A 16,301-nucleotide genomic window follows, 5' to 3' on the forward strand; every position below is an offset into this window, starting at 1 on the left:
TACTCGAAGTATGATTTGTACCGAATGCATATGGCTTTCACACCAGCATAAAGCAGAAAAATCACAGTCAAACCATTGAAGTTGGGGACTGTCTGTATGCTATATCAAAAAATAAATGAAGATAAATAGAAAAAATAAGAAAAACAAATGCAGAGCCAGAATTATTTGTGCTGTGGCCCAAATGCACTTTTTATGCTATGTGGAGGTACAGCCTGAATCCAAACTTGTCTGCAATATAGTAATGGTAAGGTGGAGCAAACCATGTTGCATGCATGTTCTGTCAATCTACATTTGTATGTTTTAAGCTAAAATAAAATGTTTAAGATGCATGTGTCTTTTAAAAAATTCCCTTACTCTACCCTTTTGAAGAATTTTTTAAACTTTTAATCTATAATAATTCCAAGTTTACAGAAAAGTTAGAAGAATAGTACAAATACCCATATGCCCCAGCTTAGTCTGCTTGGACTGTCATAACAAAATATCATAAACTGGGTGTCTTAAACAACATGAATTTATTTTTTTCACACTTCTGGAGGCTATAAAGTCCAAGACCAAATGAGGTTCAGTTTCTGGTGAGAGCTCTCTTCCTGGTGTGTAGATGGTTGACTTCTCCCTGTGTCCTCACATGGCATGGGGTGGGGGTAAGGTACAAGACTCTAATCCTATGATATCAGAGCCCCCTCCCTTGTCCCCTCATTTAACCCAATTATCTCTTTGTAGGTATATCTCCAAATACAGTCACATTGGGGTTAGGGCTTCAACATATGAATTTGGGGGAGGAGATACACTTCAGTCTGTAGCATACCCTTTACCCAGATTTACCTGTTACCATTTTACCCCATTTGTTCGCTCCTTATCCCCGCCTCCCAAATTTTTATTCTGTCTGCTTGAGAGTAAATCACATGCATCATGGTCCTTTATCTGTAAATCCTTTGGGGTGTATTTTTCAAGAATAAGACCATGTTCTTACTGAACCACAGAGTAGGCATCAACTTAAGTACATTTAACACAGATACAATATTTTTATCTAATCTACTGTGCATATTCCAATTTTTTCCATTGACCAAAAATATCCTTTATAGCAGTAGTCCCCAAGCTTGTCAGCACCAGGGACCAGTTTCACGGAAGACAATTTTTCCACGGACAGGGGGCCTGATTCCTAACAGGCCGCGGACCCATACTGCTCTGAGGCCCGGGGCTTGGGGACCACAGTTTTAAAGTATTTTCTTCTCTAGTACAGGATCTAGTCAAAACCTATGTTTTTAAAAATGGCATCTGGGGTCCTCCATAAATAAAACTCGGGGATTATCTCTTTGCAGTTCCAGGCTCCTACCTTCCTACCCCACAAGTATAAGCCCCTACATCTTCATTGCTGTTCCTTGGAGTGCTAGAACCCTATTTGCCATTTAAAAAAAAAAAAAAAAATCTACTTTTATTTTTTTTTCTCACTGCCTTCCTGAGCCCAGATGGAATTGGCCCAGCTGGAAGCCAAGGGGGCTTTCTCCTTAACCCCTCCTCACCCACATCCTGTAGCCTGGGCATACTTGAAATATCTGAGTACATATCTGCCCCACCACCACCACCCCCTTGCTCTGTCATGTCTAAGTTCTTTGAAAGAAGGGACCATGTTTTACTGGTCTTTGCATCCTTAGAGGTTAAACATAGGATCTGTCACACAGGAGGTGCTTTATGAATATTTATTAATCAGCAATGGAGTATATCACTGTAAAGGCCTGCTGAAGGAAGTTGTGAGCCTGAAGGGTTTCAAGAAGGAAGATGCCCCTGTAAGCAGGGGCTCTCACATGGCTCTAGGAGAAAGGAGGGTTGGAGCTCGATCTCTCGAAGCTCTTTTGGTTATATTAGTGTCGTGAAATCAGGCATAACCTTTATATTTCTTAAGATTTCTCAAGCTCACACGTGACTTTCAGAAGAACATAGTCTGGATTTGTTTTTAAATTTTGAACTAATTTAGATTTACAGAAAAGTTGCAAAAATAGTACAGAGTTGGTAGAAATCTTTCACCTCGCTTTCCCTAATAGTAACGATTTCCATAACCATAGACCAATGATCAAAACCAGGAATTAGCATTGGTACGATACTATTCAACTACAGACCTTATTCAAATTTCACAAACTTTTTCAGTGTCCTTTTTTTGTCCCAGGATCCTATCTAGGACCCCTCGTTGCATTTAATTGTCATGTCTCCCTAATTACCTTTAATCTGTGACAGTTCCACAGTCTGTCCTTGTCTTTTGGGATCTTGACACTTTTAAAGAGTACTGGTGAGTTGTTTATAGACTGTCCCTTATTTTGGGTCTGTCTGATGTTTTCTCATGGTTAGATTGAGGTTCTGCTTTTTTGACAAGAATACCCCAGAAGTGATGTTGTACCCTTCTCAAGTGTATCACATCCAGAGTACATAAGGTCACGTCTTATCATTGGTGATGTTGAACTCGATCACTCAGATAAGGAGGGTTCTGCTGTGAAGGATTTCTTCCTGTGAAGTTACAATTTCCCCCTGGAAATTAATAAATACCTTAGAGATACTTTGAGACTATGCAAATATCCTTTTTCTCCTTAAACTTTTCATCCAGTAACTTTTGCATCCATCAGTGAACCTTGCCAGTAACAAACTTTACTGTGGTATTTGCCTAACGGTAAATTTCTTATTTCCCCCTTTCCTTCTGCATTTATTGACTGGAATTTCCCTGGAAGGAGGAGCTGCATAGACTGGATTTAGATGCAGAATGTCTCATGCTTCCAATCATTATTTTCTGATCTTTTGATTTTTGAGATTATTAGTTTGACAGCTCTATTTTTTTTTAAAAAAAAAAAACACTTTATTCTTACTTAAGCATTTACATTTTTACTAATGTTTGCCTAAGGCATTACAATCATTTAAGTAATTACTACAATTTCTTTATTATAGACAGATTGAACAACTCTCCATTATATAAATGAAAAGTCAATGACATTATTGAGAAAACATAGAACTGAATGACTTTAAAAGGGGCACACCCTACATGTAGGCCTTGAATTACTAGTTCTTTGTTTAGCTTCGGAATGTCTAGTAGTAAAAATAATACTGTTGATGCTTAGCCACGGATAGTTCATGGAGCACACATAAGTTCTCCATCAGGAGAACTTTAACTTTAGCATTTCTTGGCTTTTGTATGTTTATATTGTTAATTGTAACTGAAGTGCACAGAGAACAGTTTATTTAGCAGGAATTTTCATAGCTCAGCAATTTTCATGGACCCTAGTTGTTTCGCAGAGTTCGCCCAGAATGGTTAGTCAGCAGAAAAACATTGAATTGGAGCTGATTCATTTCTGAGTCAGTGACAAATTCGTTTTCCAAGCATGGTATCTCTAGTTCTATTTAAAAAATTGGAAAAGATCATTACTTAGACCAGGGATCAACAGACTTTTTATGTAAAGGGCCACATAGTAAACATAGTAAGTCCTTGCTTAACATCACTGATAGGTTCTTGGAAACTGCGACTTTAAACAAAATGACATATAATGAAACCAATTTTACCATACCCTAATTGATACAAACAAGAGTTAATGTCCTATGGTATATTTCTGGTCACAAAAAACATCACCAAACTTCTAAATAAAGACCAAAAATACTTCTAATATTAAACATTGGAATACATGTGATTAATAAAAACAAGGTCATTATTTACCCACTTAGTCCAGTTCAGGTGGCCAGACCTTATCCTGGCAGCTCAGGGCACAAGGTGGGAACCAGCCCTGGACAGGATGCCATCGGAGGGCACACTTACACACCCACACTTGCTCAGACTGGGACCATGTAGACACGCCAGGGGACTGCATGTGTACATCTTTGGGAAGTGGGAGGAAACCGGAGTACTCACAGACGTGGGGAGAACATGCAGACTCCACCCAGACAGTGGCCCTGGCTAGAACTGATTTTTTTTGTTTTTCTCATCAACATTATAATGAAACAACATAGTGAAACGACGTCATTCCAGGATGTGCTGTACTTTAGACTTTGCGGGCCATGCAGTGTCACAACTGCTCAACTCTGCTGTTGTAGCCATAGACAATATGCAGGCATGTGGGTATGACTGCGTTCCAATAAAACTTTATTTGCAAGAACAGGTGGCTGGCTGGAGATTAGTTTGCTGACCCCTAGTTTGGACTGTAAAAATATATGAACTCAAAATGTACATTGGCATTTATCCTTGTCTCTCATTTTTCTCTATAGGCAGAAGACTGATCTTTGAAAATATGTATTTGGGAGATAGCCACGTTCTGTCGAATACCTTGTGCTGGTGCTGCCATCGAAAAATCTGGTTACACTCCGGGGAGGCCTGCTACCGCTGCAGGGCTGAGCCACCTCGGCCGTGAGATGAGTGTCCATCCCGAGCGGGCACACCATGAATAGGTACACGACGATCAAGCAGCTCGGCGATGGGACCTACGGTTCCGTCCTGCTGGGAAGAAGCATTGAGTCTGGGGAACTGATCGCTATTAAAAAGTAAGTTTTATCCTTCACTCTCATGAATTTATCCTCAGCTACACGTTATCAAGATAGTTTTAACTGTCCTTGCCATCCCCAGTCTTTGAAACATTTCTAAAGGGGAGTGCGTGGGCGGCATGGAGAAGAACCTCAGAAAATGGTCTCTGTGGGTTAGATGTCTGTTGACTGCAACACTCATGGTAGAGGTCTTAAAAACATTTCCACTTTAGACTTACTACTTTGCACATGGTGCTAGTACTTTGTCAAAGTGTTTTCTCATATTGCGAGGTAGTAATGAGCAGGTTAATAAGCACCGTTTTATAGGAGAGGAAACCTGAAACACTGAGAAAGTAAGTGATTTAATTTGGGTCATTTACACATGTGGTGGTCTGGTGACTGCTGTCTTGCTCCCTATGCCCCACTTGATTTTTGTGACCTGAGTCCAGACCCATTGAATTAGTTAAATGTTGCTGCATAACGATTTACCCCAAGACTTAGTGGTTTAAAACAATACACATTTATTATCTCACAGTTCTGTGGGTCAGGAGTCTTGGCACAGCTTAGCTGAATTCTCTGCTTCAGGGTTTCTGATGAGACTGCAGTCAAGGTGTTGGCTGGGGCCGTGGTCACATCCGAAGGCTAGACTGGGGAAGGACCCACTTCTGAGCTCAGTCACGTGATCGAGGGCAACATTCAACACCTGTGGGTTGTTGAACTGCTGGCTGTTGGCAGGAGGCAACCCTCAGTTCCTTGCCATGTGGGCCTCTCTAGAGAGCAGCTCACAAGATGGCAATTTGCTTCTTCAAGACATGGGAGTCAAGAAGGCAATGAAAGAGTCTTTTAAGAATAGCAGGAGGTGGGGGTCTTTGGAGACTACGTTAGAGTCTGCCACACCCATCTCTATTTGGATGCCCTACAAACATCTCAAATTCACCATGTCCAGAACTAAACTCAGATTCAGCATACTCCCTCGCTATTTCCCCAAACTCGTTTCTCCTTCAGTATTCCCTATCTTGATAAATGGCACTACCATCCCCTCAAAACTGAGGAGTGCTCCTGACTTCCCTCCGCTTATGCCATCTTGGTCATCTAGTCCTGTCCATTCTACTAAATATTTAGCTGATCCACCTGCTCTCCATATTCCCACTCCAACCTCCCATTCAACCCATCACCACTCCCTACCATGACCAGTAAGTCCTCTCTAGGGCTCTTGGCTTCCATTCTTTCTCCTATTCATACCACACTGAAGGGGTTGTTTTAAACACACAAATCTCATCACCTAAAAGCCATTTATGCCAGATGTTCTTTGTGTCCTGCTGCCCCATCCCCCCTCCTGTGCCACCTGACTTGAGTGTGGCTATAGCGTACAGTTCTGTGCCTGCTGCCAGCATCCCGCCTCCAGTGTACATGGGAGACTCTCCACCAAGGTTTGTTCTACCCAGCTCCTTAAAATGTCCCCAACAGGCCTGAGCCCAGTTGCCTGCCCTGCTATCAGCTCAGTCGTGTGCCTTCTGTTGGGTTCCCTTCCTCTCCCTTCCCAGTTCCCCCGCTCCTTGCCTGGCTTCCTAGAATCACCACCCAAAAAACTACCTGCACCCAAGTCATTGCCTTACGCCCTGCTTTTGGGGAAATCCAAACTAAGACAGCTTTCAGTGTCTCCCTGTCAGTTTTAGGGTCAAGCCCCCAATTTTTAATGTGACCTACAAATTGCTACATCATTTGGCCCCTGCCTGTTTCCAGCCTGGTCTCCTGTCACTACCCCTGTCCCTGCTTTGCTCTGGGCACTCTGGCGTTTCCACTTCTGGAACTCACCAAATACCCTGCTGGCTAGAACCTTCACATAGTATTTCCTACTCCACGCCTCCCACCTCGCTAAATTCTACTCATCCTTCAAGTCTCGGTTGAACTATGTCTTCATTAGAGGAGAGTTCCCTGAGACTCTGGACTAGAGTAGGCCCCTTTGAGGTTCACTCTTACAGTGCCCTCTTCCTTTCCTTCATAGCGCTTCGTACAGAAAATTATTCTCTGCCTTCCTGCTACGATGCCAGTTCCATGAGGGATGTCTTTCTCATCATTGCATCTCCAGTGCCTGGCAAAGTGCCTGCTATACCACAGCGGAGGGGCTAAATAATATACGGGGCATGAATAAAGGAATTGATTACTCAACCAGGAGACAGTGTGATGAGGACAGAGGGTCAGAGTGAGCTGGAGAGATGGACGTTTACCTACTACCCGGCAGTGAGACTTTGGCAGAGTCATGCACCTGCCCTCTGTCTTGGTTTCCTCACCTGTCCCATCTGTTTCACAGGGCTGCTGTAAGACTCAGATGAGACAATGTGGTTGAAACGCATTGAAAAATGGAACCTTGCAACTTGGATTTCTGGTTAGCTAATAGAGTTTTATTTTTCTCCTTTCAGGCTCTAGACCAAGGGTAGGCAAACTCTCTTTATAAAGGGCCAGGCAGTAAATATTTTAGGCTTTGCAGGTCATACGATATCTGTCACAACAACTCAGTTCTGCTGTTGCAGTTTGAAAGCAGCCACAGGCAATATATAAATAAATGAGTGTGGTTATATTCCAGTAAAACTTCATTTGTGGAACTGATATTTGAATTTCATATAATTTTCATATATCATGAAATATTCTTGTTTTAACTTGTTGGCCCCAACCATTTAAAAGTGTAAATACCATTCTTAGCTCATGATCTATACCAAAATGGATGTTAGTATAGATTTAGCCCATGGGCCACAGTTTACCAAGCCCTGCCCTGGAGGGTCTAGAACTCTGTTGTCTAGATTACTAGTGAGTAACCATATGTGGCATTTAAATTTAGTTAAAATTAAAATTCAATTTCTGTGTTGTACTAGCCTTATGCCAAGTGCCCAATAGCCACATGTGTCTAGTGACTACCATACTGGACAGCACAGAACATTTCTACCAATACAGAAAGTTCTACTGGACAGCTCTGGTCTAGGTAGAATAAGCCTGAGGGATTTCTCTCTGGGCAAGGTTGGCTGATTAGTGGTAGAGCAAGACAGCAGTCCAGGCCTCTCTGTATTACACCACACCACTGCTGCTGGGAAGGTTTCTGACTCAGAACTGATTGCACAGACACATTTAAATTAAATGCTGTTTGGGATGCATTATATTTGATGGAAATTGGAACCAACTTTAAGCAGTGTTCGTTAAGTTCAAAATGAAAACATTTTTAAAAATAAAGTTTAGCCTATTACTGAGAATAAGTGTGCTATTTGTTTCTTTCTTCTCTTTCAGAATGAAAAGAAAGTTTTATTCCTGGGAGGAATGCATGAACCTTCGGGAGGTTAAGGTATTTAATAATATACCAGGGAATAATTTATGTATGGCTGATTAAAATAGCTCTGTGCATGCTTAGATTTATAGTTGATATAGTCAATTCCATTTGAATTTTTTCACTAACGCTAAAAAAGTGGGCAAATGATAAGATTATGCAGCTAATAGCTGAAAGCAGACAATTACTATGTTAATGTAGTAGTGAATATACTGTTATTACCTTTCATCTTTAATGGATCTCTTATATCAATATATTTCAGTATAAATGAGTTGAATGTGTTGATTTAGTGAATTAGTGTTGCCTTTGAAGGCGATCGTCCTAATTATTGATATAAAGGAAAATGCGTTTGTTGAGTGTTTTTCCTAGACATAATGGCAGTACTTATTTCCATTTCTTGCTGTAATAATTTGCAGTCTGTTGTCTGAGGGAATTCACTGATCAAGGTACCGCTGTGTCAAGCATTGGGTAGCACATATCTTCACTTTTACGAGCCTTCTAACTGGGTTCACTATTGCCTTCCTTTCCCCCTTACCCCCTTTTTGTTGATCCTCTTTCAATTCTCCTCGTGTCTCCACCAGAATAGATTGACCATTTTGAGCTTTGTGGCATAATTCTCTTCCTTGTGCACCAGGGTGGTGCTTCATCTGCTCTTCATCCTCTCACACAGCCCTGTCTGAGATACCTGATAGATAGAATACTGAAACCCTTCCTTTTGCTCCAAGGGGTCCTGTACATGGAAGGGGGGGTTACAAGTCTAGAGCAGGCAAAATTCTTCTGTAAAAGGCCAGGTAGTAAATCTTCCATGCTTTTGAAGCCAAAGGTCATATTGAGGATATCATATAGATACATATATAAAAAGAATGAAAACACATTTTCATAAAATCCTTATAAAATATAAATATAACAACAACAGTAATAATAATAGAGTATAATTTTTATATGACAGGTCTTCCAGTGAGAAGAATGACATTCTTTTTTTGGGGGCAGAACATAACACCTAACTTACTTGAGGTTCAAAGTTCATGTTCCCTATCATCAAACTAATTGCCATTATTTATCTGTAAACTATTCTTAGCTTGTGGACAACACAGAAACAGGTGGTGGGCTGGATCTCACCCATGGGTCATAATTTACCAACCTCTGGTCAGTAAATAAAATAAAAGTGCTGGGAGATCTGAAAACATCAGAGAGGAACAAAGGATGACCCAAGAGCATTTTCTCTGTGACATGAGGTTCTGAGAGGTATCCTTCATTCAGATGTTAAACCTTTACTTTTCTGTGCAGCTGACTGCACATTATTAGTTCTAACAGAAAAGAGATTACTCAGGCATACAGTTTAGAAAAACTGTAGGCACATTGCATCTTAGGAATTAAGTGGCTGCCTCAGCGAGACGGTTGAAGAAACCGCTCCTCTAGCTAACGGCCACCGGACACATCCCACTCTTTCTCCTTGCCTGCACAGATGCCACATCTGCTGCCAACCTGGATCCCCCCACCCCCACCCCCACCCATGCTGACCCTCAGCACTGGGCCACAGCCAACCCCTGAATACGAGGGGAGGGAAGGAAGACGCAGCCAGAGGGAAGCACCTTGCCAAGGGCCCCTTTCCGTTCCTCCTTGCCGAGGTCCTTCTTTTCTACCTGCTGACTCAGAAGGGGAAGGGAAAGGAAGGTCACTGAAGGACTCTTGCCACCATCACTCCCCACGTCCTGCCAGCTGCTTCGTCACAGCACCGGAAGGAACTGCAGGGAGATCCTGCACTGTGGTACTCATCACGCCACTGTCCCTTCTTCATCTCTGTGGCCCTCATTGCTGTCTGCCTGTACACCCCCAGGTTACCTCGGGCGAGCCTGTGGACTTCAGGAAGACTCTGCACCCGATGGCCAGCTGCAGGGAGGGGAGTCCTTGCTCCTTTGATGTCACTGGGGGGAGTGGGACCTGGTGGCATTTTTCTTAAAAGTCTCATCTTCCGGGGCGCTGTGGTGTTCTAGACTACGGTCTACGCTGGGGTCATAGACTGCCAGCATCCTGGCTCTCTGTTCCTGTCTTCTTTTTTTTTTTTTTTTAAATCATCTTAACTTCTGGTGTCTTTATTTATTTATTTATTTTTTTGAGGCAGAGTCTCACTGTGTTGCCCTGGCTAGAGTGCGGTGGCATCATCCTAGCTCACAGCAACCTCAAACTCCTGGGCTCAAGCGATCCTCCTGCCTCAGCCTCCTGAGTAGCTGGGACTACAGGCATGTGCCACCATGGCCGGCTAATTTTTTTTTTTCTATATATTTTTAGTTGTCCAGCTAATTTTTTCTATATTTTTAGTAGAGACAGGGTCTCGCTGTTGCTCAGGCTGGTTTCGAACTCCTGAGCTCAAACAATCCGCCCGTCTCAGCCTCCCAGAGTGCTAGGATTACAGGCATGAGCCACCACGCCCAGCCACTTCTGGTGTCTTTAGATCCTTACTCCAACAATTTCCCCCTCCTTCCCTTATCTTGAAACTCTCCTTTCTACTGGCTCCTTTTCTTCAGTCTGCAAATGTGCCCACCATTCTCTCTAACCCAAAAAAGTCTCCACCCTCTCTCCCCTTGAGCTTCCACCTCTTTCCTCTCCTTACCTTACCTCCCAAACTTCTCCCTTCAGTGCCGCTTGCCCCCATACCATTTGCTTTCAACCTACTCGAATTAGGCATCTCCCTTCGCAACTCTCCTGAAGCTACTAGATTTGCCAGAACTCAATGGGTGTACACCTGGCATCCAGACAGTTTGCTCCCTGCCCACTTCTCCAGCCAGACTCTTCCAGATAAGCCTCCTTCAGAATTAAACTGGAGTGAGTCTCTTTCTTCACCCCTCAGACAGAGTCCACCCCTCTCTTTCCACGCCTTGCCTGTGATGGGCTTCCTCCTGGTGTGCCTTTTCCCTCCCGGTGAGCTTGTTCTTCCTTCAAGTCACATCTCCACTATGCTCTCACTGAGCACCAGAGTTTGCTGATTACTTCCTCTTGAAACATCTCTGGTGGTCCATGTTCCTGTCATTCCTTTGACACTTATGATCTTCCTTATTCTGTCACAGGTATTTTGTATCCATGTCCTGTCTTCCCAGTTAGGGTGTTTGCCTCTTAAGAGCAGGCCCTGTGTCTCATGCCCCAGACTATCCTTGAGGCCCAGTACATCGTAGTTTTAATAGTTCAGGAACAGTTGCTCAGTCCCTGAGGAGGGCAAAATTGGTAATATCCAACTGGAAGCTTCATCCCCATGTGGACTCATGACCAGGTTTAATTTGCTATTAATACTTCTGCTTCTCCACTCCGATACGACTGACCTGCCTCTCCCTCTGCTTTGGAAACCTTTCCTGAGCCAAAATAGGATGTCTTCCATCTGGAAATAGAGCTCTGTAAAGTGAGTCATGTGAAGTCCCCCACACAAAACTTAACTCTTTTTATATTACACTAATCCAGACTTTAACTTGCTCAAGCTTCACTTAGAAACAAGAGCTGTGAGCCACTCTTAGGCTTGGGCCAGTCATCCATGCTCAAAACACCCTTCAGGTAACAGGTGAAGGTACCCACTCCTTGCCTAGAATTCTCTTCTAGAAAAGCTTTAAAACTGACTTCATTTTCCCCTGAATGAATTTGCCCCAAGGCTACACATCCATTAGCTATCTCAGGTGTTGCTTGTGATGTATTTTAAGGAGACAGGCAGAAAAAAAAAGGTGGTTGCAATCAGTGAGCATTTAGTAAATTCTAAATAAGTTAAGCAATGTGTGATATTTGTTACAGAGAACCAGGAATCCAACCCAAGTAAAAGAGGTAATCAGCCCAGTTGGGTCATTCTAGAATGATCTGGCCAAAACAGCTGAGGATTCCCTGCCAGAGAAGTGTCTTGGCCCGGAACTTTCCTTTTGGGGGAGAGGTTCCAGAAGAGTCTTACTTTGTTCTCGTTCACTGCCCATAGTTCCTTTCTGCCCCCAGCTGCTTGAAGTAACTTGATCATGTTGCACAGTCCAAGCTCTGATCCCTTGGGTACCTGGTTACTGAGTGTCCTTCTAGATTTGGATATTCGTTTTAACACTTTCATCTTCAAAAATTCTGTTCGTTTTATAAAAGGGATGTTGTCTTTAAAGAAATTCAAAGATGAAGAGGGTTTTCACAATTTATTGTTATCGTACTCACTTTTCTATGAGGCAAAGGCTTTTTGAATTAAAGGGCTCATCTCACTGGCCAAAGTGGCACTTGGAGGCTTCCTTGAAGGAGATAGTCTGTTGGAATCTGGTCAACCGGTAAGCAAACCAACAGCTGGGTGTCCCTGGCTGTTGTACAGGAACTGGACTGCTGCTTACAAATGCAGAAGTGTATTTGGTCACTATCGGCAGAACTAATGATACAAACAGAAAACAGTATACACGTGGTTGGACTCACGTGCTGCAGGAAGAGAAAAACTGTGTATGTGTGAAGCTGAGTAATCGGAAGGCCATGCACCATTTTCTGAGCTACCTTTTCCCCTCAGCCACTGCCTGACTTTTTTTGCCTTTGTCGTTCTTGGAAGCAGAGGGATTTCACTCATCTCACTTCAGGGTCTTTCCAACAAGGTGTCTCCTCCTTCTCCTCACATTGTAACTCAAACTCACCTTGGAAGAAGGAGACTCTACGCCTCAGGGACACACACAAGTCAGAAGAAAGTCCAGGGTATTCAGCCATCAGCTTCAGTCTTTGTGAATAAATTTCTATTCAAAGTACCTGCAGACTGCATTTTTGCTAGAAAAATCAAAGCCTCAGCTTCCTTTATTGGTTCCTCTCTGGCCACTTCCACAGCCTGAATTCCATCATCTGAAGGGAGTGGGCCTAAAATAGCCCTGGTGCATTGCCTGGTGCTGGGGGCAGCCTGCAATACCAGTTACTGGTCAAATACTAACCTCCTAGTCAGTTCACCAAAATGGTTTTCCTAGGTGAAGTTACTATCGATTTCAGAGAAATACTGTCTATTAACTTGTCAGTAAAATATAACGTGGCGTTTCTGTGGTTCTGAAATTAGGTGTTTCTTCCTAAGGATGCATAGGATTACTTTCCTTTTTCAACAGATTTTCTCTAATTTTTTTTTCTTTCTTGCCTTTCAGTCTTTAAAGAAGCTCAACCATGCCAACGTAGTCAAATTAAAAGAAGTTATCAGGGAAAATGATCATCTTTATTTTATCTTCGAGTACATGAAGGAAAATCTTTACCAGCTCATTAAAGAAAGGTACAGTTTGGTCATCACGACCCTAGAAATAAATCTTGCAAAGTGGATGTGTTTTCTTTCTGCTTTTGTTTATTGCAGTCTCCTCATTCTTCCTCCACTATTTAACAGTCACACTACTGGGCTTTAATGTGGAAACCTGCCAGTTAGATGAGGGGCCCTGCCCACATTCCTACTTTGGAGGCCCTGTGATAGCTTCAGGGAAGCTATTCTCAGTGCAGCTGTTTTCGTGTTTTAAAGGGTTATTCATCCAAAGAAGCTCAAGGATTCAACAGACGCTGCAGTTTTCCATTCCCACGAGGACATTTGAGCAGAACAACTACAAGTCAGGGGTGTACACAGCTTCATTTATTTTGAGACCTCCATTGAAAAGTCTAGGTTTATTTCGATTCCTCTCTTGCTATAGTGCTCAGGTGCTTGCATACTAGGAATAGGAGACTAATAGGAAACTTACTTGCTATGGGGATTTTGGATTTTAAAATGAACCAACCATGCACAGCCTCTTGGGCACATTTTCTTGGTCACAAAATGAATGCCATTCACAGCATCCCTCTGAGTGATTTGTGCGAACAATTATCATCTTTATTGTCAATAACAGCGGTGTTGCTGTATGGAGTGCCCAACCAGAGGGAAAATGTTAGCTATTGCGTCACATAAGGCTTTCATCTAGGAGGCCTCAGATTTTCCCCACTAAAATTGTAAAAAGTTTCAGTTTATATCAGAGAGAGAGTAGATTTTTAGATTTTTATATGCTATTAATATGTTGGAGAAAATTTTTTTATTTGCTATAAAATGTTTAATCTTTTCTTCTTCATAACATAACTGAATATATTTGTTGTTTATAAGGTAGCTCCCCTTTATGGACAAATGATTATTTTTCTTTGGTATTTATTATCAAAACATCTGGCCAAAAATTAGCATATGAGTGAATGTTTTCTTAATTTTTTACTGTATGATTATATAACCAAAAGAACACAAAAACACAGGTTTCATATTCATACACAAATTTTGTTTTCCTTTACCTCTTACAGAAATAAGTTGTTTCCTGAGTCTGCTGTAAGGAATATCATGTATCAGATATTGCAAGGACTTGCATTTATCCACAAACACGGTAGGTGATTGGAGTACTGTGCTTTTTAATAGCAGTGAAATGTTTTCATCCAGTAGAAGACATAGGAAGCATTAATGCCTGTTGTGACTGACTCCCAGAAAAGGCTGAAGAGCTGAGAGGCTAATAATGGATTCTGGAATATGTTGTCTTTTGTAACTTGATTCCTGAATTTCCCTCATTATTTATCATGTCTGTATGTTTTTATTCTTTAGGCTTTAACATTAAGCTTGTTGGTTATAGATTGAGCTTTATAGTTATAGTGAATTATTCCTGACTGTTAACTGGTATATTAATGAGAAAGCTAAGATTAGAATTCTGAGAAGTTTTGTGTATTATGTTTGACCCACTAACTACATTGCTTTACTATAGCTTCTCATTTTTCTAATGTGTTTATATTTCAACTTGTTGCAAAAAGGTTTAAATGTGGTCTAACAAGACTTATGCAACAGAGAACAATAGAATAAAAATCAGCAAACTAAAAAAAAGAGGCAAAGGCAAAATAGGGTATGGATATAGCCAGCAATGAGATTAATTCCCAAAATGCAAGCCAGCAAATTTTATTTCAGTAGAAGCAGCAGACCACAGATTTGATTGTGAGCTTATTGTCAGATCATACAAAATGTGAAACATGTCCAATTACTACATACATAGTTTCCCCGAGGTAAAAACAGACCAGTTGCCCAAGAAAAGCAGAGCTATTCTTGACACCAAGAGTAGAGAGCAGCTTTTCTCATGGACTCTTTAGAGAAGACAGTATGTCACATAATTTCATTGAAAACACAGTGACAGGTTACATAGGGCAGTTTCATGTCATATCCCTCAATGGAGGCCAATTATATCACCTGATCAAAGAAAACAGTTTAATGGGGCCTAGTATGATTCGCTCTGTGAATGGTCTGGTTAGTCCAGGGAGAGATTTAGAGTATCCAGAGGAACGACCGCTGCATACCATTCAGGAAATCCTCCATCACTGTTGTTCTTCTTAGCTGAGCTTTTGAAAGGTATTAAGCAGCAGTGAGTTTGAGGTTGTACTCTCCAGCAACTACCCAGAGCATTGCTGGTCTTTGTTACTAATTGGAGGAAGACCCAGCTGGGCTTCCATGGATACATTCTTGTGAGCACAGAGCCACCGGATGGATGCATGCATAGATGAAGCCAGAAGTCCCCTCAGGAGGTTATTTTGAGGTCATTTTAGTATACAGACTGCTGGGTAAAGTGGCTGGTTGTGCACAGGCAGAAATCCATTCACTCTCAGTCTAAGGATGTTGTTGCCATTGAAAATACTGCACCAACAAATGAATCTTACTACTCAACAAAGAGACTGAGTTGAAGCCCTTTGACAATACAGTCTATTATTGGCAGTGAATAGAAAAGACCCTGTGCTGCAGAAGGTGCCATAGTACATCTGGGATGGTTACCAGCCTGTCCTAAGTAGCCCTTAGACAGATGGAGACTAAATGAAACACAGACAAGCAAACATAGGCTATCCATGCAGATCCTTGTCAGCCTTAGGCACATGCTGAGTAATAAGCAAGTAATATGCAAGAGTGAGTCAAATTGTGAGCCAATTGTAGTAAAAAGTTTTTAGAACAAGTTATCTCTGACTCCACTGGCATTTATAGAAATAGCACTTTAGCCTTCATTCATAAGAATTCACAGGCAATAGTGTGAATTTGCAAAACACTAAAAACTTCTGGTAGAGTGTTTTAGGGACAAATGGGAGAAAGGTCTGCTTACTAGATTAAGAGCTCAAGGAAAAGAAATAATGAGAAGTCAAAGGGATTCTAAAAAGAGATAGATCAACCAGCATGTTGCATGTTTCTAGATAGAGATAGTGTCTCAGTTATTCAGGCTATTTGCTTGGTACTGTAGTAGAAACTGAGCAGTAGACCTAAAAGAAAATTAGTATTCTTTGTCTTTCTCTTCTTTTCCTTTTTGTTGCTTTTCATGAGACTCAGATATTTGTTGCCAGGAAGAAATTGTAGCCTTTTGTCCAGGTCTCTACTGAATCAAATATGTGTGCATGTGTGTATATGTATGCAAATACTACATACCTGCACACAGAGACCACACATATATCCCTATACGTGTGCACACACATACACATTTGTAGCCGATAATTTAGCATACATATACTACTGTGTCGAAACAGCTCTTTGCAAATCTGC

The 16,301-nt window shown here is 41.8% G+C and overlaps 1 protein-coding gene across 1 annotated transcript in view; it reads left to right on the forward strand.

The window, feature by feature from the left end:
- The window catches only part of ICK (intestinal cell (MAK-like) kinase), a 70,445-nt gene that overhangs the window by 15,103 nt on the left and 39,041 nt on the right, over positions 1-16,301 (forward strand). Inside the window, exons 3-6 of the mRNA XM_012648601.1 lie at positions 4,234-4,506; positions 7,762-7,816; positions 12,904-13,025; positions 14,054-14,133. Coding sequence (XP_012504055.1) covers positions 4,406-4,506; positions 7,762-7,816; positions 12,904-13,025; positions 14,054-14,133 — 358 coding nt within the window. The 5' untranslated portion in view covers positions 4,234-4,405. The remainder of the gene's footprint in view (positions 1-4,233; positions 4,507-7,761; positions 7,817-12,903; positions 13,026-14,053; positions 14,134-16,301) is intronic.

This window comes from Propithecus coquereli, unplaced genomic scaffold (genome assembly GCF_000956105.1).
Source record: "Propithecus coquereli isolate 6110/MARCELLA unplaced genomic scaffold, Pcoq_1.0 Scaffold29, whole genome shotgun sequence".
NCBI classification, from domain to species: Eukaryota; Metazoa; Chordata; class Mammalia; order Primates; family Indriidae; genus Propithecus; species Propithecus coquereli.